This window comes from Lepidochelys olivacea (genome assembly GCF_965140295.1).
Source record: "Lepidochelys olivacea isolate rLepOli2 genome assembly, chromosome: 5".
Classification (NCBI taxonomy): domain Eukaryota; kingdom Metazoa; phylum Chordata; order Testudines; family Cheloniidae; genus Lepidochelys; species Lepidochelys olivacea.
In genome coordinates this window covers 137,030,096-137,056,498 of record NC_140415.1, presented here as the reverse complement: position 1 = coordinate 137,056,498, position 26,403 = coordinate 137,030,096, and the positions used below count along the sequence as shown (strand labels likewise).

Genomic DNA, 26,403 nt, shown 5'->3' with positions numbered 1-26,403 from the left:
AGCCAGCGGGGCCAGAGACACAGCCCAGGGAGAGCAGACCCTGTGCTGGGAGCAGGGCTGAAGGGAGCAGAGCCAGCGGGGCCAGAGGCACAGCCCAGGGGGAGCAGACCCTGTGCTGGGAGCAGGGCTGAAGGGGGCAGAGCCAGCGGGGCCGGAGAAGCAGCCCAGGGAGAGCAGACCCTGTGCTGGGAGCAGGGCTGAAGGGAGCAGAGCCAGCGGGGCCGGAGAAGCAGCCCAGGGGGAGCAGACCCTGTGCTGGGAGCAGAGCCAGCGGGGCCAGAGGCACAGCCCAGGGAGAGCAGACCCTGGGCTGGGAGCAGGGCTGAAGGGGGCAGAGCCAGCGGGGCCAGAGGCACAGGCCAGGGAGAGCAGACCCTGTGCTGGGAGCAGGGCTGAAGGGAGCAGAGCCAGCGGGGCCAGAGGCACAGCCCAGGGGGAGCAGACCCTGTGCTGGGAGCAGGGCTGAAGGGAGCAGAGCCAGCGGGGCCGGAGAAGCAGCCCAGGGAGAGCAGACCCTGTGCTGGGAGCAGGGCTGAAGGGAGCAGAGCCAGCGGGGCCAGAGGCACAGGCCAGGGAGAGCAGACCCTGTGCTGGGAGCAGGGCTGAAGGGAGCAGAGCCAGCGGGGCCAGAGGCACAGCCCAGGGGGAGCAGACCCTGTGCTGGGAGCAGGGCTGAAGGGAGCAGAGCCAGCGGGGCCGGAGAAGCAGCCCAGGGAGAGCAGACCCTGTGCTGGGAGCAGGGCTGAAGGGGGCAGAGCCAGCGGGGCCAGAGGCGCAGACCCTGTGCTGGGAGCAGGGCTGAAGGGAGCAGAGCCAGCGGGGCCAGAGGCACAGCCCAGGGAGAGCAGAGCCTGTGCTGGGAGCAGGGCTGAAGGGAGCAGAGCCAGCGGGGCCAGAGGCACAGCCCAGGGAGAGCAGACCCTGTGCTGGGAGCAGGGCTGAAGGGGGCAGAGCCAGCGGGGCCGGAGAAGCAGCCCAGGGAGAGCAGACCCTGTGCTGGGAGCAGGGCTGAAGGGGGCAGAGCCAGCGGGGCCAGAGGCACAGCCCAGGGAGAGCAGAGCCTGTGCTGGGAGCAGGGCTGAAGGGAGCAGAGCCAGCGGGGCCAGAGACACAGCCCAGGGAGAGCAGACCCTGTGCTGGGAGCAGGGCTGAAGGGGGCAGAGCCAGCGGGGCCGGAGAAGCAGCCCAGGGGGCTGGAGGCAGAGCAGCAGCATCCGTGCTGAGGCAGGGTGGAGCTGGAGGTAGAATAGTGGGGTGGGGCTAGAGCCATGCATGGTGAGCAACGGGGGGCAGCCAAGGGGGGACCCTGGCAAAGGGGCACAGCACAGAAAGACACCCCCAGCCAAGGATCCTTGCAGGCCGGACTGGGAGGGGCTGATGCTGGGAAGAAGGGTCCCACCGCCCAAAGTCTGGAGATGTGTGGCCACCACCAGAGCAAGTGTGCAACCCTCAGCATCCCTGCAGCACGGCCGGGGCCGGAGAAGGGGCCTGGGACTCACCAGGAGCGGACTGTGAACGGCCCGGACGTTCCAGAGGCCCTGTCTGTGACGTTCCCTGCCACAGAGCGGGGTGATGTGTTTCCTTTCACCTTTCCCATTTTCCCTCATTCTTTTTTAAATTAATTGTCGATGAAATAGCTTATATTTGCTTTAACTTGTCTGTAATGATCAGTGGGTCAGGGACTTGCCCAGTGCAGAGAGAGTACCCCGGAGTACTAGCCCCTGTCCTAGGTGGCCACAGCAGGGTTGGGGGTCGAGCCCCCCAGGAATCCTGGGCCCAGCCTTGTTGGGGTTACGAGGACTCTGCCAGACAGGACAGTGGAAGGGGAGTCCTCCAGGGCAGGGAGGCCTCTGGGTAAAGGAAGTGGGAGCGAGGACTCAGATCCTTTCAGTAGCCCATTTCAGTGGGGTAGTGCAGAATCTAGGAAAGTTCCCACAATAGTGGGACCATTCCCCCGCTTACACTTACTCGGGTGAGTGAGGGCTCCACGGGGGCTGTGTGAGTGAGTGAGGGTCCACACTGAGGGTCTGCCAGGTCTGAGACTAAATATCCCCTGAGACACTGAGGAATTGACAGGACCAAACAAGGCACCAGCCTGTGTCAGCCTGATCCCCAGGTCCCAAACCCCAGATATGTGTGTAACTCCCCTGAGCCGTGTCTGATGTCAGTGTGATGCTCACTGGAGTGAAGGGATCAGGGGTTCAGTGGCTGCAGCCCCTCCCCACCCCCTGCTTTGGCCCTGATCCTGCCTGTGGGTCTGTGAGGTGAACCCCACTGTAGGGACAGGTGATCAGCCTGTGAGCTCCATGGGGCAGGGCCTATGCAGTGACTGGCACAACAGGGGGCCTGGTCCCAACAGGGGACCTAGGGTGCAGCCACAGCATGAATAAGTTAAGTCCGAAGCAGACTGCAAAGAGTTACAAATGGATCTTGCAAAACTGGGTGACTGGACAAAACAATCGCAGATGAAATTCAGTGTGGATAAATGAAAAGTAATACACTGGAAAACATAGTCCCAACTACACATATCAAATGATGAGATCTAAATTAGTCGTTACCATTCAAGAAAGAGATCTTGGAGTCTTAGGGGATAGTTCTCAGAAAACATCCACTCAACGTGCAGCGGCAGTCAAAAAAATGAACAGAATGTTGGGAATCATTAGGAAAGGGATAGATAATAAGACAGAAAATATCATATTGGCCTCTCTATAAATCCATGGTATGCCCACACCTTGAATACTGCATACAGATGTGGTTGCCCTGTTACCCGGGGTTCTTTCAACCCAAAGCTGTTGGTAACTTTTACTCTGTGTGAGGTGGTGTCAGGAAATAAATCAGGGGAGACATGGCCATCCAACCAATAGATGGCGGCACAAACAGGACAACACAAGAGTGCTTTCACTTAAAGCTAAACTTTACTTAGTCTCATGCACTTACACACATCCGCAACAGGTTAGTAAAACACTCCCAACCCTCGATAATTGCCGAAGCTGAGTGTGGCTCTCGAGTGGCACAGCGGCAGCCCGTCTGCTAGTGGGGAACACAAGATGCAGCCAGAGGGAGAGTCCAGTCCTGAAGAGTCCCACCACCTCAAACTTTTCCCCCTTATTTATACATTAGTAATAGAATGACGTGTCCCTTAAATAAAGCAAGCAGTTCCAATGGGCAAGCAAGAGGCTCCTTCTGATTATCGATTAACCAGGTGCGGGTTTTTCCAGAGTTTGCAGCCTTGAGGCCCATTCCTGGGGCACATCCTGCTGTTCTAAGTTGCATGTATCAGCAACTACAACACAGTTCTTATCAGGAAGGACACGGGGTCAAGCTACCCTCTCTGTGGCACCCAACCCCCCGCCCCTCCCCCTGGTTAAGCTAAACCTGCTGACTTGGCTGCTTTTAGCAATAAGCCATAGTGGTTTCAGGCACTTTACTGGTTTGCCAAAGTCTCCCCGTATAGCCCCATCTCAAAAAAGATATATTGGAATTGGAAAGGGTTCAGAAAAGGGCAACAAAAATGACTAGGGGTAAGGAACGGTTGCCGTATGAGGAGAGATTAATAAAACTGGAACTTTTCAGCTTAGAAAAGAGAGAACTAAGGGGGTTTATGATAACAGTATATAAAACCATGACTAAAGCTATGTTTTTTTCATAGAGGACACAGAAGTCATGGAATTCATGACTTCCAGCAGTCTCTGTGACTTCAGACTGCAATGGCCAGGAGCTGCGAGCTATTAGCCAAGATGGGCAGGGATGGTGTCCCTAGCCTGTGTTTGCCAGAGGCTGGGAATGGGTGATAGGGTGTTCATTTGATGTTCATTCCCTCTGAAGCACCTGGCACTGGCCACTGTTGGAAGGCAGGATGCTGGGCTAGACAGACCTTTGATCTGATTCAGTATGGCCATTCTTATGTTCTTAATAAATTATAGTAAATTATGTAAACAGCTGGGGCCCTGGTTCCCACCTGCAGCTTGGACACTTCCCCCCTAACCCCCCCTCCCCCCAGCTTCAGCCCCCCAGCCCTTCTCCTACTCCATACTCCCCCATAACATCCCACTCCTGCTCCTCACCCCCACTTCCAGCCCTGCCCTTTCTCCTGGGCCCACTTTCCTTCTTCTCATTTCCTTTAGCCCCTGTACCCCCAATACACTCTCCCTGTCTGCTCCCCTACTCCTCACACACACTCCAGCCACCCCGTACTTCCTCTGCCCCTCTCCAGCCCTGACCCCCCCCTGCTTTCACCTCCTACCCTGACCCCTCTTTCTCCCTGGACAGGCTGTTGTGTGGGCCCATCCCCAGGTCTCCCTCGCACAGGAGCATTCCTGAGGCCTGGTGCTACTTCTCATATTGTCAGGAGCTTCGATCTGACCCCCCCTACCCCCCCCGCCCCGAATTTTCCCCTCCCTTAGGCCTGCACTCCACGCGCATATACAACACAGTGGTGTCGGAGCCCGGCCCAGGGCTGCCCTGGTACAGCGCTGTCGGCTACGTGGATGATCAGCTCTTTGTGGACTACACCAGCGAGAAGCGGAGGGTGGAGCCACACACAGAATGGATGGCTCGGAACGTGGACCCACAGCACTGGGATGAGCAGACCTGGCGTGCACGGCGCTGGCAGGCCTGGTTCAATGCGAGTCTGAACGCCTTGCGTGAGCTCTACAACCACAACAAGGGTGAGTGCAAGGCAAGGCCTGGCCCACGGACGCAGAGAGGGGCGTGTTGATGTAAGCAGGTGGAAGGGACACAGGGATCCACATCGGGGATGGTGGTGTCAGTGTGAGCGGGGGGAGGGGACGGAAGGCTCAGAGGGGCATTTTCTCATAAGAGTCAGTGTGAACATGGGAGCGAGGGGCTGCAGGATGGAGGTTTTCACGTGAAAAACTTTTTTGACACCCTTCAGAATGGGACTGTCATGCTGTTCCCTCCCCAAACACTCCAGATTTCTGCTACCAGTCCCACTTGCAGCTGCTTCGGAGGACCCCCCACCCTTCATGTGTGGTCATTTCCCAGGCAGAGCATCAGAGGGGCAAAGGCCAGAAGGTCCCATCAGACACGACTAGTCTGGCCTTCTGGTTACCCAGGCCAGAGAATTGTACCCAGCAATTCCTGCGCGGAGGGGTTTGTTCCTCCCGGCTACGATAGTGACGCTGTCAGACCCTAGAGCTAGAACAGGGCTCTGAGATGTCTTGGCTCAATGCCCAGACACCGAGTGATGGGGAATCCCAATATCGATAGCCCCAAGTGTTCAAACATCACAAGTCAGGCCCACAAAATGCTGAGTTTGCCTTATCTTAAGTGTCATGAGTATTTTGGGAATAATATTGGAGATTCTGCTGCAAATCCTACTTCAATGCCTCAGCGTGGTGCAGCGGTAACCCTGGCTGTTCGACAGCGATGGTAGCGGAGTGCATTCTCCAGCAGGTCTAACCATGCTGTCAAGGTGTCAGACTGTCAGCCCAGCGAGGGGGTTGCTTCCTCTGTGGAGGGGCGTATAATCCCTCTTTCTGAGGCTGTAAACTAGCTAAATTGGAGAGGTTAACGCGCCACTGACAACCCAGCCAGCGGGTGGCTGAAAACAATGGCTAAAACAACATGGAAAACCAAGTCTCGGTTCTCTGCACGTTCCTCGATCGCCACTCCGGAGGCAGTGAGGCATTCGAACGACGAGAGGCTGCAAAGAATCTCAGGTGCCAGGTCGTCAAAAGGAAACTGGATTTCCTATTAAGGAGATATGGACTAGCATGGCGAAGGATGGCCAGAGCGAGAGAAGATTGGAAGATGTGTTGTGATCGGCTCAGTCTGAACTGATGAAGGACCGACAGTCTACCAGTCTACGCATTGGAGATTATTTTTATTTGCTTTCTGGTTTGAGCCTTTCGGGGACAAATTTTCAGGGTTTTCACTGCTGCTCTTATTACTTTTAAAAAAGAGCGAAGACTCCGCTAATCCCAGGAGCTCGGGCTTTAATAAAACCACCCACTATCATGAGATGCACAGTTAAGTCACACGAGCAGGCAGCGCTGCATTCACCCAGCCCTGGGGAGAAGCTGCTCACTGGTGAGCCTTCATTGTTCATTTTGTCTTTTTTCTAGAGAAGGGTCTGACATTGACTTGGGTTGGAGAGTTAGTTAGAGAATCAGCCCCTGTAACGTGCAGAAGCTCCAGGGCTACCTCACTCCTGGCAGCAGAAATCACAGCACATGTTATAGACGATGAGGGTTGGAAGAGAGCTCAGGAGGTCATCTAGTCCAACCCCCTGCTCATGGCAGGACCAGCACCCACTAAATCATCCCAGCCAGGGCTTCGTCAAGCCAGGCCTTAAATACCTCTAGGTATGGAGATTCCACCACCTCCCTAGGTAACCCATTTCAGTGCTTCAGCACCCTCCTAGTGAAATAGTTTTTCCTAATATCCAACCTAGACCTCTTCCCCCCCCCCCCCCCCGCAACTTGAGACCATTGCTGCCAGTTGGAGCTGCCAGGGTCAGGCAGGTTCTCCTGCACGCTATCGATAGATGTGTAAAGAGCTGTTCTTCCTGCTCAGCCCCCAGTGTGGGGGCTGTAGCCAGGCCCCTGATTGTGCTGTCTCAGTTAGCATGGTGATGATCCATAAACGTTCAGTGCCTGGCACTGCTGAACTGTCCCTGGCTTGTGGGGGTCTCTCTGATGGACTTCCTGCCCCCGGCCCTGCTCTGCCCTTCCTGACAAGATTTTCACTCACCAGTCCCCTGATTCCCCTGTGTCAGTGGTACTGGCCTGTGACATTGGTCCTCACCCAGGAGTGTGCCCAGCCCCTCCTAATGCCCTCCCCCCAATCCCTCCTGGCTCCCAGCACTGAGACAGCAGCAATAAGAACTAATTTCCATCCTGCCCTGGACACCTGGGTTCCTGGGGGCCCTGCCCCAAGACTAAGCGACAGGGCGGAGGGTTGCCAAGTGTCTGCCCCCCTAGCCCACCCCCTCTGTAGCTAGTTTAACCCTCTCCTGACTAGTCTCACCCATTGGTCCCCTGCTGCTGAGCCTGTCCAGCCTGACCTGCTCACACGGACATTGGCCTCCCCAGTGCTGAGAGAGGGGCTCCGCTCGCCTGCCCCTAACCCTGCGCTGGCAAGCTGCTGTTCAGTCCCCCCGCCCTCTCCCCAATCACTGTCCCGACTGCCCTCCTCCCCTCATTTACCCCCTCCCCCTCGCAGTCCCAGGGCTGTTGGCTTGTGGGACACTGGTCTCGAGTCGTGCATCCTGACGACTTAGGGCTTCTGAGTGTGCTGGAGCTGCTGCTGATCAGGCTTCCCCCACCAACGGGGTGCAGCTGGGCCCCCTGCAGGATCCCTGCTGTCTGTGTGGAGGGCACTGGGGCTGGTGGAGCAGTCCTCACAGTCATCAGGCTCCTTCTCCTCCCCAAGCCCAAAGGAGAAGCAGAGCAGCTCCGGGGAGTTAAGCCCCGGTACAGGATCCTTCAGCGTGGTATGGGTCAGAGTCTGCTGCTGCCGATTCTTCAGGGAGGGGCAGCTCTGAGAGAAGGAAGCACGAATCCAGGTCTGGCAGGTGCAGGAGCCCTCGGTGTCCCCTGGGAGAGGGACAGCTCTCCGATTCCAGCTGGGATCCTTCGAATCCACGTGTAAGAGGGCAGTTTCCGGTTTAGAGCGACCGCCCAAGGAAACATCTAAGACAGACAAAGAGGAGCCAGATCAGAATAGCAGTGACGCCGCTCAGCATAGAATCATAGAAGGTCCGGGTCGGAAGAGACCTCAGGAGGGCATCTAGTCCAACCCCCTGCTCAAAGCAGGACCAACCCCAACTTTGTCAAGCCAGGCCTTAAAAACCTCTAAGGACGGAGACTCCACCACCTCCCTAGGTAACCCATTTCAGCGCGTTACCACCCTTCTAGTGAAACAGCGTTTCCTAATATCCAACATGGACCTCCCCTGCTGTAACTTGAGACCATTGCTCCTTGTTCTGTCATCTGCAACCACTGAGAACAGCCTAACTCCATCCTCTTTGGAACCCCCCTGTGGGAAGGCTGCTATCAAATCCCCCCTCACTGTTTTCTCTTCTGCAGACTAAATGAGCCCAGTTCCCTCAGCCTCTCCTCCTAAGTCATGTGCCCCAACCCCCTAATCATTTTCATTGCCCTCTGCTGGACTCTCTTCAATCTGTCCACATCCTTTATGTAGTGGCGGGACCAAAACTGGACACAATACTCCAGGTGTGGCCTCACCAGTGCCGAATAGAGGGGAATAATCTCATCCCTTGATCTGCTGGCAATGCTCCTACTAATGCAGCCCAATATGCCGTTGGCCTTCTTGGCAACAAGGGCACACTGCTGATTCATATCCAGATTCTCATCCACTGTAACTCCTAGGTCCTTTTCTGCAGAACTGCTTAGCCAGTCAGTCTCCAGCCTGTAGCAGTGCATGGGATTCTTCCGTCCTAAATGCAGGACTCTGCACTTGTCCTTATTGAACCTCATCAGATTTCTTTTGGCCCAATCCTCCAATTTGTCTAGGTCACTCTGGACCCTATCTCTACCTTCCAGCATATATACCTCTCCCCCCATTTTAGTGTCATCTGCAAACTTGCTGAGGGTGCAGTCCATCCCATCGATCATTAATAAAGATGCCTCTGTCTTCACGAACAAGGTCAGCTCCCAGACTACTGCACTGGGCAGCACAGCATGGGGAGGAGGTGACCAGCCCTCTGTGGAGAAAGAAGTGGTTCGGGACTATTTAGAAAAGCTGGACGAGCACAAGTCCATGGGGCCGGATGCGCTGCATCCGAGAGTGCTGAAGGAGTTGGCGAATGTGATTGCAGAGCCATTGGCCATTATCTTTGAAAACTCATGGTGATCCGGGGAAGTCCCGGACGACTGGAAAAAGGCTAATGTAGTGCCCATCTTTAAAAAAGGGAAGAAGGAGGATCCTGGGAACTACAGGCCAGTCAGCCTCACCTCAGTCCCTGGAAAAATCATGGAGCAGGTCCTCAAGGAATCAATTCTGAAGCACTTAGATGAGAGGAAAGTGATAAGAAACAGTCAGCATGGATTCACCAAGGGCAAGTCATGCCTGACTAATCTAATTGCCTTCTATGACGAGATAACTGGCTCTGTGGATGAGGGGAAAGCGGTGGACGTGTTGTTCCTTGACTTCAGCAAAGCTTTTGACATGGTCTCCCACAGTATTCTTGCCAGCAAGTTAAAGAAGTATGGGCTGGATGAATGGACTATAAGGTGGATAGAAAGTTGGCTAGATTGTCGGGCTCAACGGGTAATGATCAATGGCTCCATGTCTAGTTGGCAGCCGGTATCAAGTGGAGTGCCCCAAGGGTCGGTCCTGGGGCCAGTTTTGTTCAATATCTTCATAAACGATCTGGAGGATGGTGTGGATTGCACCCTCAGCAAGTTTGCAGATGACACTAAACTGGGAGGAGCGGTAGATACGCTGGAGGGTAGGGTTAGGATACAGAGGGCCCTAGACAAATTAGAGGATTGGGCCAAAAGAAATCTGATGAGGTTCAACAAGGACAAGTGCAGAGTCCTGCATTTAGGACGGAAGAATCCCATGCACCGCTGCAGACTAGGGACCGAATGGCTCGGCAGCAGTTCTGCAGAAAAGGACCAAGTGGTTACAGTGGACGAGAAGCTGGATATGAGTCAACAGTGTGCCCTTGTTGCCAAGAAGGCCAACAGCATTTTGGGATATATATTTAGGGGCATTGCCAGCAGATCGAGGGACATATTGTTCCCCTCTATTTGACATTGGTGAGGCCCCATCTGGAGTACTGTGTCCAGTTTTGGGCCCCACATTACAAGAAGAATGTGGAAAAGTTGGAGAGAGTCCAGCGGAGGGCAACAAAAATGATTAGGGGACAGGAGCACATGAGTTATGAGGAGAGGCTGAGGAAACTGAGATTGTTTAGTCTGCGGAAGAGAAGAATGAGGGGGGATTTGATAGCTGCTTTCAACTATCTGAAAGGGGATTCCAAAGAGGATGGATCTAGACTGTTCTTAGTGGTAGCTGATGGCAGAACAAGGAGTAATGGTCTCAAGTTGCAGTGGGGGAGGTTTAGGTTGGATATTAGGAAAAACTTTTTCACTAGCAGGGTGGTGAAACACTGGAATGCGTTACCTAGGGATGTGGTGGAATCTTCTTCCTTAGATATTTTTAAGGTCAGGCTGGACAAAGCCTTGGCTGAGATGATTTAGTTGGGGATTGGTCCTACTTTGAGCAGGGGGTTGGACTAGATGACCTCTTGAGGTCCCTTCCATCCCTGATATTCTATGATTCTATGTTGAACTAAACCAGCCCCAGGACCGACCCCTGGGGCACTCTGCTTGATACTGGCTGCCAACTAGACATCGAGCCGTTGATCACTACTCATTGATCCCAACAATCTAGCCAGCTTTCTGTCCACCGTATAGTCCATTCATCCAGCCCATACTTCTTTAACTTGCTGGCAAGAATACTATGGGTGATCGTATGAAAAGCTTTGCTAAAGTCAACATGGATCACGTCCATCACTTTCCCCATATCCACAGGTTTCAGAGTAACAGCCGTGTTAGCCTGTATTCGCAAAAAGAAAAGGAGTACTTGTGGCACCTTAGAGACTAACCAATTTCTTTGAGCATAAGCTTTTGTGAGCTACAGCTCACTTCATCGGATGCATACTGTGGAAAATACAGAAGATGTTTGTTTTTATACACACAAATCATGAAAAAATGGGTGTTTATCACTACAAAAGGTTTTCTCTCCCCCTACACCACTCTCCTGCTGGTAATAGCATCCGATGAAATGAGCTGTAGCTCACGAAAGCTTATGCTCAAATAAATTGGTTCGTCTCTAAGGTGCCACAAGTACTCCTTTTCTTTCAGCTTATGTAAAGTGATCACTCTCCTTACAGTGTGTATGATAATCAAGGTGGGCCATTTCCAGCACAAATCCAGGGTTTAAAAAGAACGTCTGAGGATGGGGGGAGGGTTTAGGAAAACAAGGGGAAATGGGTTACCTTGCATAATGACTTAGCCACTCCCAGTCTCTATTCAAGCCTAAGTTAATTGTATCCAGTTCGCAAATGAATTCCAATTCAGCAGTCTCTCGCTGGAGTCTGGATTTGAAGTTTTTCTGTTGTAATATCGCAACTTTCATGTCTGTAATCACGTGACCAAAGAGACTGAAGTGTTCTCCGACTGGTTTATGAATGTTATAATTCTTGACATCTGATTTGTGTCCATTTATTCTTTTACGTAGAGACTGTCCAATTTGACCAATATACATGGCAGAGGGGCATTGCTGGCACATGATGGCGTATATCACATTGGTGGATGTGCAGGTGAATGAGCCTCTGATAGTGTGGCTGATGTTATTAGGCCCTGGTGTCCCCTGAATAGATATGTGGGCACAGTTGGCAACGGGCTTTGTTGCAAGGATAGGTTCCTGGGTTAGTGGTTCTGTTGTGTGGTATGTGGTTGCTGGTGAGTATTCGCTTCAGGTTGGGGAGCTGTCTGTAGGCAAGGACTGGCCTGTCTCCCAAGATTTGTGAGAGTGTTGGGTCATCCTTCAGGATAGGTTGTAGATCCTTAATAATGCGTTGGAGGGGTTTTAGTTGGGGGCTGAAGGTGATGGCTAGTGGCTTTCTGTTATTTTCTTAGTTAGGCCTGTCCTGTAGTAGGTGACTTCTGGGAACTCTTCTGGCTCTGTTAATCTGTATCTTCACTTCCACAGGTGGGTATTGTAGTTGTAAGAAAGCTCGACAGAGATCTTGTAGGTGTTTGTCTCTGTCTGAGGGGTTGGAGCAAATGCGGTTGTATCTTAGAGCTTGGCTGTAGACACTGGATCGTGTGGTGTGGTCAGGGTGAAAGCTGGAGGCATGTAGGTAGGAATAGCGGTCAGTAGGTTTCCGGTATAGGGTAGTGTTTTTGTGACCATCGTTTATTAGCACTGTAGTGTCCAGGAAGTGGATCTCTTGTGTGGACTGGACCAGACTGAGGTTGATGGTGGGATGTAAATTGTTGAAATCATGGTGGAATTCCTCAAGAGCTTCTTTTCCATGGGTCCAGATGATGAAGATGTCATCAATATAGCGCAAGTAGAGTAGGGGCATTAGGGGACGGGAGCTGAGGAAGCGTTGTTCTAAGTCAGCCATAAAAATGTTGGCATACTGTGGGGCCATGCGGGTACCCATAGCAGTGCCACTGATTTGAAGGTATACATTGTCCCCAAATGTAAAATAGTTATGGGTAAGGACAAAGTGATCACTTTACATAAGCTATTACCAGCAAGAGAGTGGGGTGGGGGGAGAGAAAACCTTTTGTAGTGATAAACACCCATTTTTTCATGATTTGTGTGTATAAAAACAAACATCTTCTGTATTTTCCACAGTATGCATCCGATGAAGTGAGCTGTAGCTCACGAAAGCTTATGCTCAAATAAATTGGTTAGTCTCTAAGGGTATGTCTACACTACGGAATAAGGTTGAATTTATAGAAGTTTTTTTAGAAATCGGTTTTATATATTCGAGTGTGTGTGTCCCCACAGAAAATGCTCTAAGTGCATTAAGCGCATTAACGCGGCGGAGTGCTTCCACAGTACCGAGGCTAGAGTCGACTTCCGGAGCATTGCACTGTGGATAGCTATCCCACAGTTCCCACAGTCTCCGCTGCCCATTGGAATTCTGGGTTGAGATTCCAATGCCTGATGGGGCTAAAACATTGTCACGGGTGGTTCTGGGTACATATCGTCAGGCCCCCCTTCCCTCCCTCCCTCCGTGAAAGCAAGGGCAGACAATGGTTTCGCGCCTTTTTTCCTGAGTTACCTGTGCAGACGCCATACCACGGCAAGCATGGAGCCCGCTCAGGTAACCGTCACCGTATGTCTCCTGGGTGCTGGCAGACGCGGTACGGCATTGCTACACAGTAGCAGCAACCCATTGCCTTGTGGCAGCAGACGGTACAGTATGACTGGTAGCCGTCCTCGTCATGTCCGAAGTGCTCCTGGCCACGTCGGCTGGGAGTGCCTTGGCAGACATGGGCGCAGGGACTAAATTTGGAGTGATTTGACCAGGTCATTCTCTTTAGTCCTGCAGTCAGTCCTATTGAACTGTCTTATGGTGAGTAGGCAGGTGATACGGATTGCTAGCAGTCCTATTGCATCATCTTCTGCCGGGCAGGCAAGAGATGAGGATGTCTAGCAGTCCTACTGCACCATCTTCTGCTTAGCAGCCATGAGATGTGGATGGTATGCAGTCCTTCTGCACCGTTTGCTGCCAGCCAAAGATGTAAAAGATAGATGGAGTGGATCAAAACAAGAAATAGATCAGATTTGTTTTGTACTCATTTGCCTCCTCCCCCGTCTAGGGGACTCATTCCTCTAGGTCACACTGCAGTCACTCACAGAGAAGGTGCAGCGAGGTAAATCTAGCCATGTATCAATCAGAGGCCAGGCTAACCTCCTTGTTCCAATAAGAACAATAACTTAGGTGCACCATTTCTTATTGGAACCCTCCGTGAAGTCCTGCCTGAAATACTCCTTGATGTAAAGCCACGCCTTTGTTGATTTTAGCTCCCTGAAGCCAACCCTGTAAGCCGTGTCGTCAGTCGCCCCTCCCTCCGTCAGAGCAATGGCAGACAATCGTTCCGCCCCTTTTTTCTGTGCGGATGCCATACCAAGGCAAGCATGGAGGCCGCTCAGCTCACTTTGGCAATTAGGAGCACATTAAACACCACACGCATTATCCAGCAGTATATGCAGCACCAGAACCGGGCAAAGCGATACCGGGCGAGGAGGCGACGTCAGCGCGGTCACGTGAGTGATCAGGACATGGACACAGATTTCTCTGAAAGCATGGGCCCTGCCAATGCATGCATCATGGTGCTAATGGGGCAGGTTCATGCTGTGGAACGCCGATTCTGGGCTCAGGAAACAAGCACAGACTGGTGGGACCACATAGTGTTGCAGGTCTGGGACGATTCCCAGTGGCTGCGAAACTTTCGCATGCGTAAGGGCACTTTCATGGAACTTTGTGACTTGCTTTCCCCTGCCCTGAGGCGCATGAATACCAAGATGAGAGCAGCCCTCACAGTTGAGAAGCGAGTGGCGATAGCCCTGTGGAAGCTTGCAATGCCAGACAGCTACCGGTCAGTTGGGAATCAATTTGGAATGGGCAAATCTACTTGCTGCTGTGATGCAAGTAGCCCACGCAGTCAAAGATCTGCTGCTATCAAGGGTAGTGACCCTGGGAAATGTGCAGGTCATAGTGGATGGATTTGCTGCAATGGGATTCCCTAACTGTGGTGGGGCCATAGACGGAACCCATATCCCTATCTTGGCACTGGAGCACCAAGCCGGCGAGTACATAAACCGCAAGGGGTACTTTTCAATAGTGCTGCAAGCTCTGGTGGATCACAAGGGACGTTTCACCAACATCAACGTGGGATGGCCGGGAAAGGTACATGACACTCGCATCTTCAGGAACTCCGGTCTGTTTCAAAAGCTGCAGGAAGGGACTTTATTCCCAGACCAGAAAATAACTGTTGGGGATGTTGAAATGCCTATATGTATCCTTGGGGACCCAGCCTACCCCTTAATGCCATGGCTCATGAAGCCGTACACGGGCAGCCTGGACAGTAGTCAGGAGCTGTTCAACTACAGGCTGAGCAAGTGCAGAATGGTGGTAGAATGTGCATTTGGACGTTTAAAGGCGCGCTGGCGCAGTTTACTGACTCGCTTAGACCTCAGCGAAACCAATATTCCCACTGTTATTACTGCTTGCTGTGTGCTCCACAATATCTGTGAGAGTAAGGGGGAGACGTTTATGGCGGGGTGGGAGGTTGAGGGAAATCGCCTGGCTGCTGGTTATGTGGAGCCAGACACCAGGGCGGTTAGAAGAGCACAGGAGGGCGCGGTACACATCAGAGAAGCTTTGAAAACCAGTTTCATGAGTGGCCAGGCTACGGTGTGAAAGTTCTGTTTGTTTCTCCTTGATGAAACCCCCCGCCCCTTGGTTCACTCTACTTCCCTGTAAGCTAACCACCCTCCCCTCCTCCCTTCGATCACTGCTTGCAGAGGCAATAAAGTCATTGTTGCTTCACATTCATGCATTCTTTATTCATTCATCACACAAATAGGGGGATGACTCCCAAGGTAGCCCAGGAGGGGTGGTGGAGGAGGGAAGGAAAATGCCACACAGCACTTTAAAAGTTTACAACTTTAAAATTTATTGAATGCCAGCCTTCTTTTTTTTGGGCAATCCTCTGTGGCCGGTGGCCCCCCCACCGCGTTCTTGGGCGTCTGGGTGTGGAGGCTATGGAACTTGGGGAGGAGGGCGGTTGGTTACACAGGGGCTGTAGTGGCAGTCTGTGCTCCAGCTGCCTTTGCTGCAGCTCAGCCATACGCTGGAGCATACTGGTTTGATCCTCCAGCAGCCTCAGCATTGAATCCTGCCTCCTCTCATCATGCTGCCGCCACATTTGAGCTTCAGCCCTGTCTTCAGCCCGCCACTTACTCTCTTCAGCCCGCCACCTCTCCTCCCTGTCATTTTGTGCTTTCCTGCACTCTGACATTATTTGCCTCCACGCATTCGTCTGTGCTCTGTCAGTGTGGGAGGACAGCATGAGCTCAGAGAACATTTCATCTCGAGTGCGTTTTTTTTTCTTTCTAATCTTCACTAGCCTCTGGGAAGGAGAAGATCCTGTGATCATTGAAACACATGCAGCTGGTAGAGAAAAAAAAAAAGGACAGCGGTATTTAAAAAGACACATTTTATAAAACAGTGGCTACACTCTTTCAGGGTAAACCTTGCTGTTAACATTATGTTGCCGGCACCCAGTGCCGAGAGGCTGAACAACAGCTTGAGTGGTTAGTTACCCGGTGTGCTATACCCAATAATTACAACGGAGTGGAGAAGCAGAAAAGTTTATTTGCAGCTGCAAAAAGGTACAGGGAGAATAAAATCTCAAATCCTGCACAACAGAGCAGGAAGTTACACAGGCTTTTATATATATTTTTTTTTAGCATATTTATTTAATAGCAAGCTGCCCCAAGTATTTATATAGCCAGCCAATTTAGTTTTTAGCTAGTTTTTTGATTTTTTGTATTATTTGTTAAACTATATATAAAGCTGCTTTATTTAGCATTGTGTTTTTATATTTTTTTTGTTTGGCTTTGCTTAGTTTTAGGCAGTTTGACTCTGCAACATATTGTTGCAGATTTTTAGCATAACTGCTGTGTGTGCCTCCAGGCGGGGGGGCCAAGGACACTTGGGCCTAGCACGCAGAGCTGCTGCGAGTGCCTCCAGGCAGGAGTGGGGGGCCAAGGACACAGGGGCCTAGTGCGAGGGGGCTTTATTGACACTTGTGTTTTTTTATTTTTTTGAGTTACCTAGTGGCCATGCTTCAGTGTTTTTAACAACTCCCCCCTTTGAGAACATTTAACAGCCTTGGCTTTGAGTTTTTTTACTTGGGCTACTTATTTTTTTATAATATGACTTTGCATAAGCACTTTGTGATAGCCCTGAAGAGAATGACTTATTAACTTTTGCAAAAGGGCTCTGACATATGATACTGCACAGCATAATACCAGTAATACAAGCAGTATAGGAAAGAGAAATTTTAATAGCAGGCTAAATAAACCATTAAGCCAAGACGACAAACCTTAGCCTGAAAACAAGGTTTACAACCAATTGTTTTCTGGGGCAGTATAGGCAACCTGTGCTTCGGCTCGGGGCATGGGCCTTAGCCTGTACCACCTTTTTATAGAATTTATAACTGCTATTATTTATATATATATAATATTGGGGCCCGATGAGGGCACAAACCCCTCCTTGGGATGCCAAGAGATAGTTTAAAGCCAGCCTGTTTTGGAGGGAAAACGTTTTGAGCTGCTGTATTTTTTTATTTAATGTTTTTATTGCGGACTTTAAATTACTAACTGAGTTTTTTGATTTTAAGGCTACTTTTTTAAGTACTATTTGCAGCCTTACAGTATAGCGGCCTATGCATGCCATGGCTGGCCCAGTAAATAGTGGTGCTATTTTTAGTACAGAGCACCCTACCAGCTTTTTGGTTGTGAGGGGATTTTTTATATTGCTTGCTAATGCTTTAGTTAGTTGCCGCAGGGTTTTTTTTTGTGACTTAACAGAGGTGTTTTGGGCATTTTTAATTTTTTTTTTGGGCAGGGTGGCAGTTATGGCAAGATGAGGAACTTTATGAGCTATATAACAGCTATTTGTTCAGTTGGCTGGCAGCACTTTGTAAGCCTTTTGGCCACATATAAAATAGTGACCCTGTAGGGCCCAGTAAGGACTGTTTTTTAAGGGGATTTCTGGGATATTTAAGGCTGCTTTTTTAAACAGTTTATATGCCCCTAGGGGGGCATTTTATTTTTTTGATTGGGTACAAGTGGGGGCATTTTTAATTGTGCTGTTTAAATTACACTTGCTATAGGGACTATTACAAACCCACCATTGGCTTGCTACATTGGAGATATTAACTGGACGGCAAGTTACATTTTTAAACCCCTTTTTTGTGGTAAGATTATTTGTAAGTGTTTTTTTAAAAGGGGAGGAACCATTACATCCACACCGTTGGCCTCCCCTGTTGGTCTTTATTTAATACCCATTAGCCCACTGTGTAATAACACAGGAGCTTTTTTTTACAGGATGCCCATAGGGATCAGATTGGTTTCGGGTAAAACATAACACTCCCTTAGTGAGTACTGCAACTGAATACTCCTGGTTTTGATAGGTGGCCTGCTGTAAAGAGGTTTTGTTCCAGAACGGTGAGTCCGTTCTTTTTTGCTTTTTGGTGGTGGCTAATTTTGCTAGGGTCAAGGGCAGCATGTCAAGGGGCATTCCCGTTTTGGGGGACAGTGGAGTTGGAGCACACAGCCAGCAATCAGTTTGGTTTGTTAAAGTAGCAACATGGTGCGCAAGCAAAACAAAGGAGTTATGCTCCTGATATGCACAATTTGGAAATACCAATACAAAGAATAACAATGTTACCCAATTAATTATTACCAGAGTTTTTTTAACCCAGGGTCTCCAGTACCTGGGTGGGCCCATTTTAGCATTAAGGTGCCTGCTATTTGTGTTTTTTAAACAGTAGCTTTAGCCCGAGATTGTCACTAGATGAGGAGTTAGCAGGTTGGACGGTCCACTGTTCTGCTGACGAGGGGGCAGGTACTGCCTTCAGACGAGAGTGATGGATCCAGTTCTTGTGTCCCTTGATTTTTGCCGCTGTATGGGAGATCAGCAGGACGGTATAGGGTTCTTTTTACTTTTTTTGGAGAGGCTCGTCTTTCCAGGTGCGAACAAGCACAGAGTCACCGGGCTGTAAGGAGTGAACGGGAGAGTCCAAGGGGAGAGGCTGGGAATTCTTGGTATACCTGTGAAGAGACAAAGAGAACAGCAGACAGGGAACACATATACTGTGACAAAAAAACATTACCTAATTTTTATTCCCCTGACAGAACCGGGGTGCCATTCATGGGCCATGCCCTTTTAAACATAATTTTAAAGGGACTACGCCCTAATCTACCCTTTGGGAGAACGCGGATACGGAGTAGGACGAGGGGCAAAGCATCAGGCCATTGCAGTGAGGCTTCTTGGCATACTTTTGAGAGATGCTGTTTAAGGGTCTGATTGGTACGCTCCACTACACCACTGGCTTGCGGTCTCCAGGGCGTATGGAGTTTCCAGGGGATCTGTAAGGCATGTGAGATGCTTTGAATGATTTTTGACGTGAAGTGTGTCCCATTGTTAGATTCCATTCACAGGGGGAGTCCAAAGCGAGGAATGATTTTTTTAACAAACTTGAGGGCCACTGTCCTGGCAGTGCAGTTACGGCATGGGAAGGCTTCTGGCCATCCGCTGAACCGATTTACTATAACAAGGAGATATTTGAACCCTTGAGTCCGGGGAAATTCAGTAAAGTTTATTTGCCACATTTGTTCGGGGCCCGGAGTGGGTTCTAGGGCAGCTGGTGGCACAGGATGTCCCGGTCGGGGGTTATTCTTTTGGCAGATTAAGTAGTTCGCTTGTACCTGGGCAGCCAGGGGTCGGAGTCCGGAAGTGATAAAGTATTTTTTTATTAGCTGGATAAGTGTTTCCCTGCCAGCATGAGTGGTTTGATGTAGTTTTTGCAGCACTGGCTGGATTAGGCCCTTTGGTAAGAGGACCTTCCCTTCTGGGGAATGGAGCCATCCCTCCTTTTTCCGGAGACTGAGTTTGTCAGTTAGCTGTTTTTTTTTTTTTTTTTTTTAGAGTACTGAGGGGTTGGAAGCTCCCCTACTGATGGGATAAGGGCATGCATATGGGCGTTTTTAGTCTGAGGGGATGGCAGGGTGGCAGCATGCTTAGCCTCTCTATCTGCCCGGGCGTTACCTTTGGCCACATTTTGATTTTTTTTTTGATGGGCTTTACAGTGTACCACCGCCACTTCCGAGGGGAGTTGTACGGCTTCTAGGAGCCGGAGGATTTGGGGCCCGTACTTGACTGGGGAGCCTTGGGCTGTTAGCATTTTCCTTTGCTTTTATAGGCCAGCATGAGCATGCAGCACACCAAAAGCATACTTTGAATTAGTAAAAATGTTGACCCGCTTTCCTTTTGACAGTTTAAATGCACGGGTTAGGGCTATTAGTTCGGCAAGCTGGGCAGAGGTCCCCGCAGGCAAACCTTCAGCTTTCACAGTGTCATGGAGGGTCATAACAGCATAACCCGCCCTTTTTTGCCCATTTATTACAGTAGTGCTATTATTAGTGTACCATTTATAATTTGCATTTGGGAGAGGTACATTTTTTAAATTTGGACGGCTGGAGTACTGGATATTTATGATTTTTAAACAGTTATGTTTTTGTTTTTTTGTTTTTGGCAAGAGAGTGGCTGGGTTAAGGGAGGGGCAAGGCTGTAGGGTGACTTCAGAGTTCTTTAACAGCTTAGCCTGGTACCGAGCAATCCGAGCCTGGGTGAGCCAAAGCCCTTCCTTTGCATTCAATAAGGCTCGGACCATATGGGGAGTATAGATTTGCATAACTCTTTTTAATGTTAGCTTTTTGGCTTTCTTAAGCAATAGGGCAGTAGCTGCGACCGCCCGTAAACATGCCGGCCAACCCTTTGCAACCTGATTTAATTGCTTAGAAAAATAAGCCACAGGACGCTTTTATGCTTTTAACAGCTGTGTAAGCACTTTTAGCGCCACCCCCCTTTGTTTAGAAGGGGTCATGATTTGCTTCTTTTACACAGTTGTACAGGGGTTTAGCCCATAGTTTAAACTCTGGGATTTATATTTTGCAAAAGCCTGCCATACCCAGAAATGCCCTGAGCCGCTCACAATTATTTGGAGAGGAACTTGACAGATATTTTTTTTTTTTTTTTTTTTTGCTTGAATGCTGACGCTTCCCTTGCCTTAGCTGTAACTTGATTTCTTTCCACCTCAGACAACAGGGTTCTTAGGAGGATATTACAGTTGTTTTAATTGGCTTGTGACTACTGAGGCACCCCTTAAAGACTGAAATAAACCTGCTTGCGTTCATTGAGAATTTCCCAGCCTGTGTTTTAAAAGCTGCTAAGTCTATTGGATTGAATGGCACATGGGTGTAAACTTGCATAGTGGTAGCCTGACGTCTGTTTGCCCCTGGGCAAGCCACAACAGTTTTGGTAAGCAAAGGATAGAGTACCACCGAGGGGGCAATCTCTGTAACCCGAGGCATTCTACCCTTATACGGTGGGAGTGTGGGGGCCGAAGGGGACACCGGCTCTGCCATTACAGTGGGGGTGGGGGTCTGGGGACTAACATTAGCTGCTACCAAACCAGTTGGAGTCAGATTACAGCGCTGTAAAATATTTGGTCGAGTACATAAAGTTAGAAACAAATGCGCATATATATGTTTATTTTATTTACCTATTTATTGACAAAACAAAACGTAATTGGAGGATTGTGTTGTAATTAATTGACCTTTTTGGTGGCCACCATTTTTGGTTTTTTAGTTGATATTGAGGCCAGTCAACTGTACAGAATTGTTTTAATTGGCTTTTAGTTATTGGATTTGCACCAAATACCTTTTAGTTTGCTAGAATGCACTTTAGGGGCGTACACTGTGCCCTAACCTCTGAGCTTTATTCCTGTTTTATACCTACAGGGTAACTTTGGGCGTTTCCAGGTTTTAACAGAGCATATAATTTGGATTTTAAAAGGATTTTACCTGATTTAAGGGACCGGTTCTTTACCGTGGCCCTGCAGCTGCTTTTTTTTCACGTTTAAGGGACCGGTTTTTTACCGTGGTCCATAACTGCTTTTTTACTATATGAGTGCGTTGCACCGTTGTGCCCTCTGGGGTTGATTAAATCGCGTCTTCTCCGAGGCCCCCGATGAACTCACCGGTGCGCGCTGGGCGTCGGTTTTCGCCGCAATCCTCGACCTCCAGGAGGGGTCCGGGCAAGGCTAAATTGCAGCCTTGTCGCCCCACGCTGGGCGCCAAAAGCTGTTGCCGGCACCCAGTGCCGAGAGGCTGAACAACAGCTTGAGTGGTTCGTTACCTGGTGTGCTACACCCAATAATTACAACGGGGTGGAGAAGCAGAAAAGTTTATTTGCAGCTGCAAAAAGGTACAGGGAGAATAAAATCTCAAATCCTGCACAACAGAGCAGGAAGTTACACAGGCTTTTATACATTCTTTTTTTTAGCATACTTATTTAATAGCAAGCTGCCCCAAGTATCCATATAGCCAGCCAATCCAGTTCCCAGCTAGTTCCCTGATTCTCTGTATTATTTGTTAAACTATACATAAAGCTGCTTTATTTAGCATTGTTTTTTTATATTTTTTTTGTTTGGCTTTGCTTAGTTTCAAGCAGTTTGACTCTGCAACATACTGTTGCAGATTTTTAGCATAACTGCTGTGTGTGCCTCCAGGCGGGGGGGCCAAGGACACTTGGGCCTAGCACGCAGAGCTGCTGCGAGTGCCTCCAGGCAGGAGGGGGGGGCCAAGGACACAGGGGCCTAGTGCGAGGGGGCTTCATTGACACTTGTGGTCTTCCATCCCCTCGAGTTACCTAGTGGCCATGCCCCAGTGTTCCCAACAATTACATACATAGCACATGTGCTTTCGTTACAAGGTCGCATTTTGCCTCCCCCCACCGCGTGGCTACCCCTTCAAAACTCCCCCCTCCCTGTGGCTAACAGCGGGGAACATTTCTGTTTAGCCACAGGCAAACAGCCCAGCAGGAATGGGCTCCTCTGAGTGTCCCCTGAAGAAAAGCACTCTATTTCTACCAGGTGACCATGAATTATATCTCACTCTCCTGAGGATAACACAGAGAGATAAAGAACGAATGTTGTTTGAATGCCAGCAAACATACACTGCAATGCTTTGTTGTACAATGATTCCCGAGTACGTGTTACTGGCCTGGAGTGGTAAAGTGTCCTACCATGAAGGACGCAATAAGGCTGCCCTCCCCAGAAACCTTTTGCAAAGGCTTTGGAAGTACGTCCAGGAGAGCCGTGAATGCCAGGGCAAAGTAATCCTTTCACATGCTTGCTTTTAAACCATGTATAGTATTTTAAAAGGTACACTCACCGGAGGTCCCTTCTCTGCCTGCTGGGTCCAGGAGGCAGCCTAGGGTGGGTTCGGGGGGTACTGGCTCCAGGTCCAGGGTGAAAAACAGTTCCTGGCTGTCGGGAAATCCGGTTTCTCCGCTTGCTTGCTGTGAGCTATCTACAACCTCATCATCATCATCATCATCTTCTTCGTCCCCAAAACCTGCTTCCGTATTGCCTCCATCTCCATTGAAGGAGTCAAACAACACGGCTGGGGTAGTGGTGGCTGAACCCCCTAAAATGGCATGCAGCTCATCATAGAAGTGGCATGTTTGGGGCTCTGACCCGCAGCGGCCGTTCGCCTCTCTGGTTTTCTGGTAGGCTTGCCTCAGCTCCTTCAGTTTCACGCAGCACGGCTTTGGGTCCCTGTTATGGCCTCTGTCCTTCATGCCCTGGGAAATTTTGACAAAGGTTTTGGCATTTCGAAAACTGGAACGGAGTTCTGATAGCACGGATTCCTCTCCCCATACAGCGATCAGATCCCGTACCTCCCGTTCGGTCCATGCTGGAGCTCTTTTGCGATTCTGGGACTCCATCATGGTCACCTCTGCTGATGAGCTCTGCATGGTCACCTGCAGCTTGCCACGCTGGCCAAATAGGAAATGAGATTCAAAAGTTCGCAGTTCTTTTCCTGTCTACCTGGCCAGTGCACCTGAGTTGAGAGCGCTGTCCAGAGCGGTCAGAATGGAGCACTCTGGGATAGCTCCCAGTGGCCAATACCGTCGAATTGTGTCCACAGTACCCCAAATTCGAGCCGGCAAGGCCGATTTAAGCGCTAATCCACTTGTCAGGGGTGGAGTAAGGAAATCGATTTTAAGAGCCCTTTAAGTTGAAATAAAGGGCTTCATTGTGTGGACGGGTGCAGGTTTACATCGATTTAATGCTGCTAAATTCGACCTAAAGTCCTAGTGTAGACCAGGGCTATGATGCCACAAGTACTCCCATATCCACAGAGCCAGTTATCTCATCATAGAAGGCAGTCGGGTTGGTAAGGCATGACTTACCCTTGGTGAATCCATGTTGACTGTTCCTGATCAACTTCCTTTCCTCCAAGTGCTTCAGAATGGATTGCTTGAGGGCCTGCTCCATGATTTTGCAAGGGACTGAAGTGAGGCTGTAGTTTCCTGGGTTCTCCTCCTTCCCTTTTAAAAATTTGGGCACTATATTTACCATTTTCCAATCATCCGGGACCTCCCCTGATCACCACAAGTTTTCAAAGATAATGGCAAATGACTCTGCAATCACATCAGCCAATTCCCTCAGAACCCTTGGATGCATTAGATCTGGACCCATGGATTTGTGCATGTCTAGGTTTTCTAAATAGTCCTGACCTGTTCTTTCACCACTGAGGGCTGCTCACCTCCTCCCCATACTGTGTTGCCCAGGTTAGCAGTCTGGGAGCTGACCTTGTCTGTGAAGACCGAGACAAAAAAAGCATTGAGTACTTCAACTTTTCCACATCATCTGTCACTAGGTTGCCTCCCCCATTCAGTAAGGGTCCCACACTTTCCCTGACCACCTCCTTGTTGCTAACATACCTGTAAAAACCCATCTTGTTACCCTTCACATCCCTTGTTAGCTGCAACTCCACTTGTGTTTTGGCCTTCCTGATTACACCCCTGCATGCCCGAGCAATATTTTTAAACTCCTCCCTAGTCATCTGTCCAAGTATCCACTTCTTGTAAAGTTCCTTTTTGTGTTTAAACTCACCAAAGATTTCACTGTTAAGCCAAGCTGCTCGCCTGCCATATTTGCTATTGTTTTTGTACATTAGGATGGTTTGTTCCTGCACCCTCAATGAGGCTTCTTTAAAATTCAGCCAGCTCTCCTGGAATCCTTTCCCCCTCATATTAGCCTCCCAGGGGATCCTGCCCATCAGTTCCCTGAGGGAGTCAAAGTCTGCTTTTCTCAACTCCAGGGTACATAATTTGCTATTCTCCTTTCTTCCTTTTGTGAGGATCCTGAACTCAACCATCTTGTGGTCACTGCTGCCTAGGTTGCCACCTACTTCTACTTCCCCTGCCAATTCTTCCCTGTTTGTGAGCAGCAGGTCAAGAGGAGCACAGCCCCTGGTCGGTTCCTCCAGGACTTGTTCCAGGAAGTTGTCCCCAGCACTCTCCAAAAACTTCCTGGATTGTCTGTGCACTGCTGTATTGCTCTCCCAGCAGATGTCAGGGTGCTTGAAGTCCCCTATTAGAACCAGGGCCTGTGATCTGGAAACTTGTCAGTTGTCCAAAGAAAGTCTTGTCTACCTTATCCTTCTGATCTGGTGGTCTATAGCACATGGCCTCCATTACATCACCCTTGTTGCTGTCGCCTATAAATTTAACCCAAAGACTTTCAATAGGCTTTTCTCCAGTTTCAGACTGGAGCTCTGAGCAATCATACCGCTCTCTTACATACAATGCAGCTCCTCCACCTTTCCTCCCATGCCTGTTCTTCCTGAACAGTTTATACCCATCCGTGACAGTGCTCCAGTCATGTGAACTTCCCCACCAAGTTTCTGTTGTTCCAATCACGTCATAGTTCCTTGACTGTCCCAGGACTTCCAATTCTTTCTGCTTGTTTCCCAGGCTTCTTGCTAGTAAGATAACTAGCCGATTGCCCCACTTTCTCAGTATGTATCTGGAGGCTTCCCCTTTTGCACCCTCCTCCTTGTGTTTCCTCCCAGTATCCCACTTCCCTCTGGGCTTAGGTCACCATCCCCCGGCGAACCTAGTTTAAAGCCCTCCTCACTAGGTTAGCAAGCCTTCCTGTGAAGATGCTCTTCCATGTCTTCGTTATGTGGATCCCATCTCTTCCTAGCAATCATTCTTCCTGGCACAACATCCCATGGTCGAAGAATCCAAAGCCCTCTCTCCAACACCATCTGCGTAACCACGCATTCACCTCCATAATTTGACGATCCCTACCTGGGCCTTTTCCTTCAACAAGGAGGATGGACGAGAACCTGATTTGCACCTCAAACACATTTATTCTTCTTCCTAGAGCCATGTACTCTGCAGTAACCTGCTCAAGGTCATTCTTGGCAGTATCATTGGTGCCCGCATGGAGAAGTAGGAAGGGGTAGCAGTCCGAGGTCTTGATCAGTCTCAGCAGACACTCCATCACATCCTGAATTCTAGCTCCAGGCAAGCAGCACACTTCTCGAGTCTCCCGGTCTGGTCGGCAGATGGATGACTCCGTCCCCCTGAGGAGGGAGTCCCTGACCTCCACCTCCCATCTCCACCTCTTGGGAGTGGTGGTCATGGAACCCCCATCCCTAGGACAATGCATTTCATGCCTTCCGGTCGATGGGGTCTTCTTCCTATCCCTTCCCTCAGAGGGCTCTTCCAAATCCCTCTCTGCAGTAGTACCTGTGGAGAGAGACTGAAATCGGTTTCAGAGTAACAGCCGTGTTAGTCTGTATTCGCAAAAAGAGAAGGAGTACTTGTGGCACCTTAGAGACTAACCAATTTATTTGAGCATAAGCTTTCGTGAGCTACAGCTGACTTCATCGGATGCATCCGATGAAGTCAGCTGTAGCTCACGAAAGCTTATGCTCAAATAAATTGGTTAGTCTCTAAGGTGCCACAAGTACTCCTTTTCTTTTTGAAATCGGTTTCTTACCTCTATTTGCATTGGGGGTACATAAGTTCTCCTCTTTCTTCTTCTGGAGGTCACATGCTGCCAATATTCTTCCCCGTTCTGTGCTGCCCTCTCTGATTCTTCAGCATGCTGTGCCTCCAAAACCAAACTCTGACAGCTATACAGAAATTCTTCATTTTCTCTGATGCAACACAGCGTTGATACGTGGTTCTCTAGTCCTTTAACCTTTTCTTCCAATATGGAG

The 26,403-nt window shown here is 49.9% G+C and overlaps 1 protein-coding gene across 4 annotated transcripts in view; it reads left to right on the top strand.

Annotated features, from left to right (window-relative positions):
* The window catches only part of LOC311520888 (class I histocompatibility antigen, F10 alpha chain-like), a 126,266-nt gene that overhangs the window by 49,777 nt on the left and 50,086 nt on the right, over positions 1-26,403 (top strand). For 3 of the 4 annotated variants that reach the window (XM_084628781.1, XM_084628782.1, XM_084628783.1), the window contains exon 2: positions 4,404-4,667. The exons of the other annotated variant lie outside the window; for it this stretch is intronic. In XM_084628781.1, coding sequence (XP_084484907.1) covers positions 4,404-4,667 — 264 coding nt within the window. The remainder of the gene's footprint in view (positions 1-4,403; positions 4,668-26,403) is intronic. 4 annotated transcript variants of the gene reach the window in all.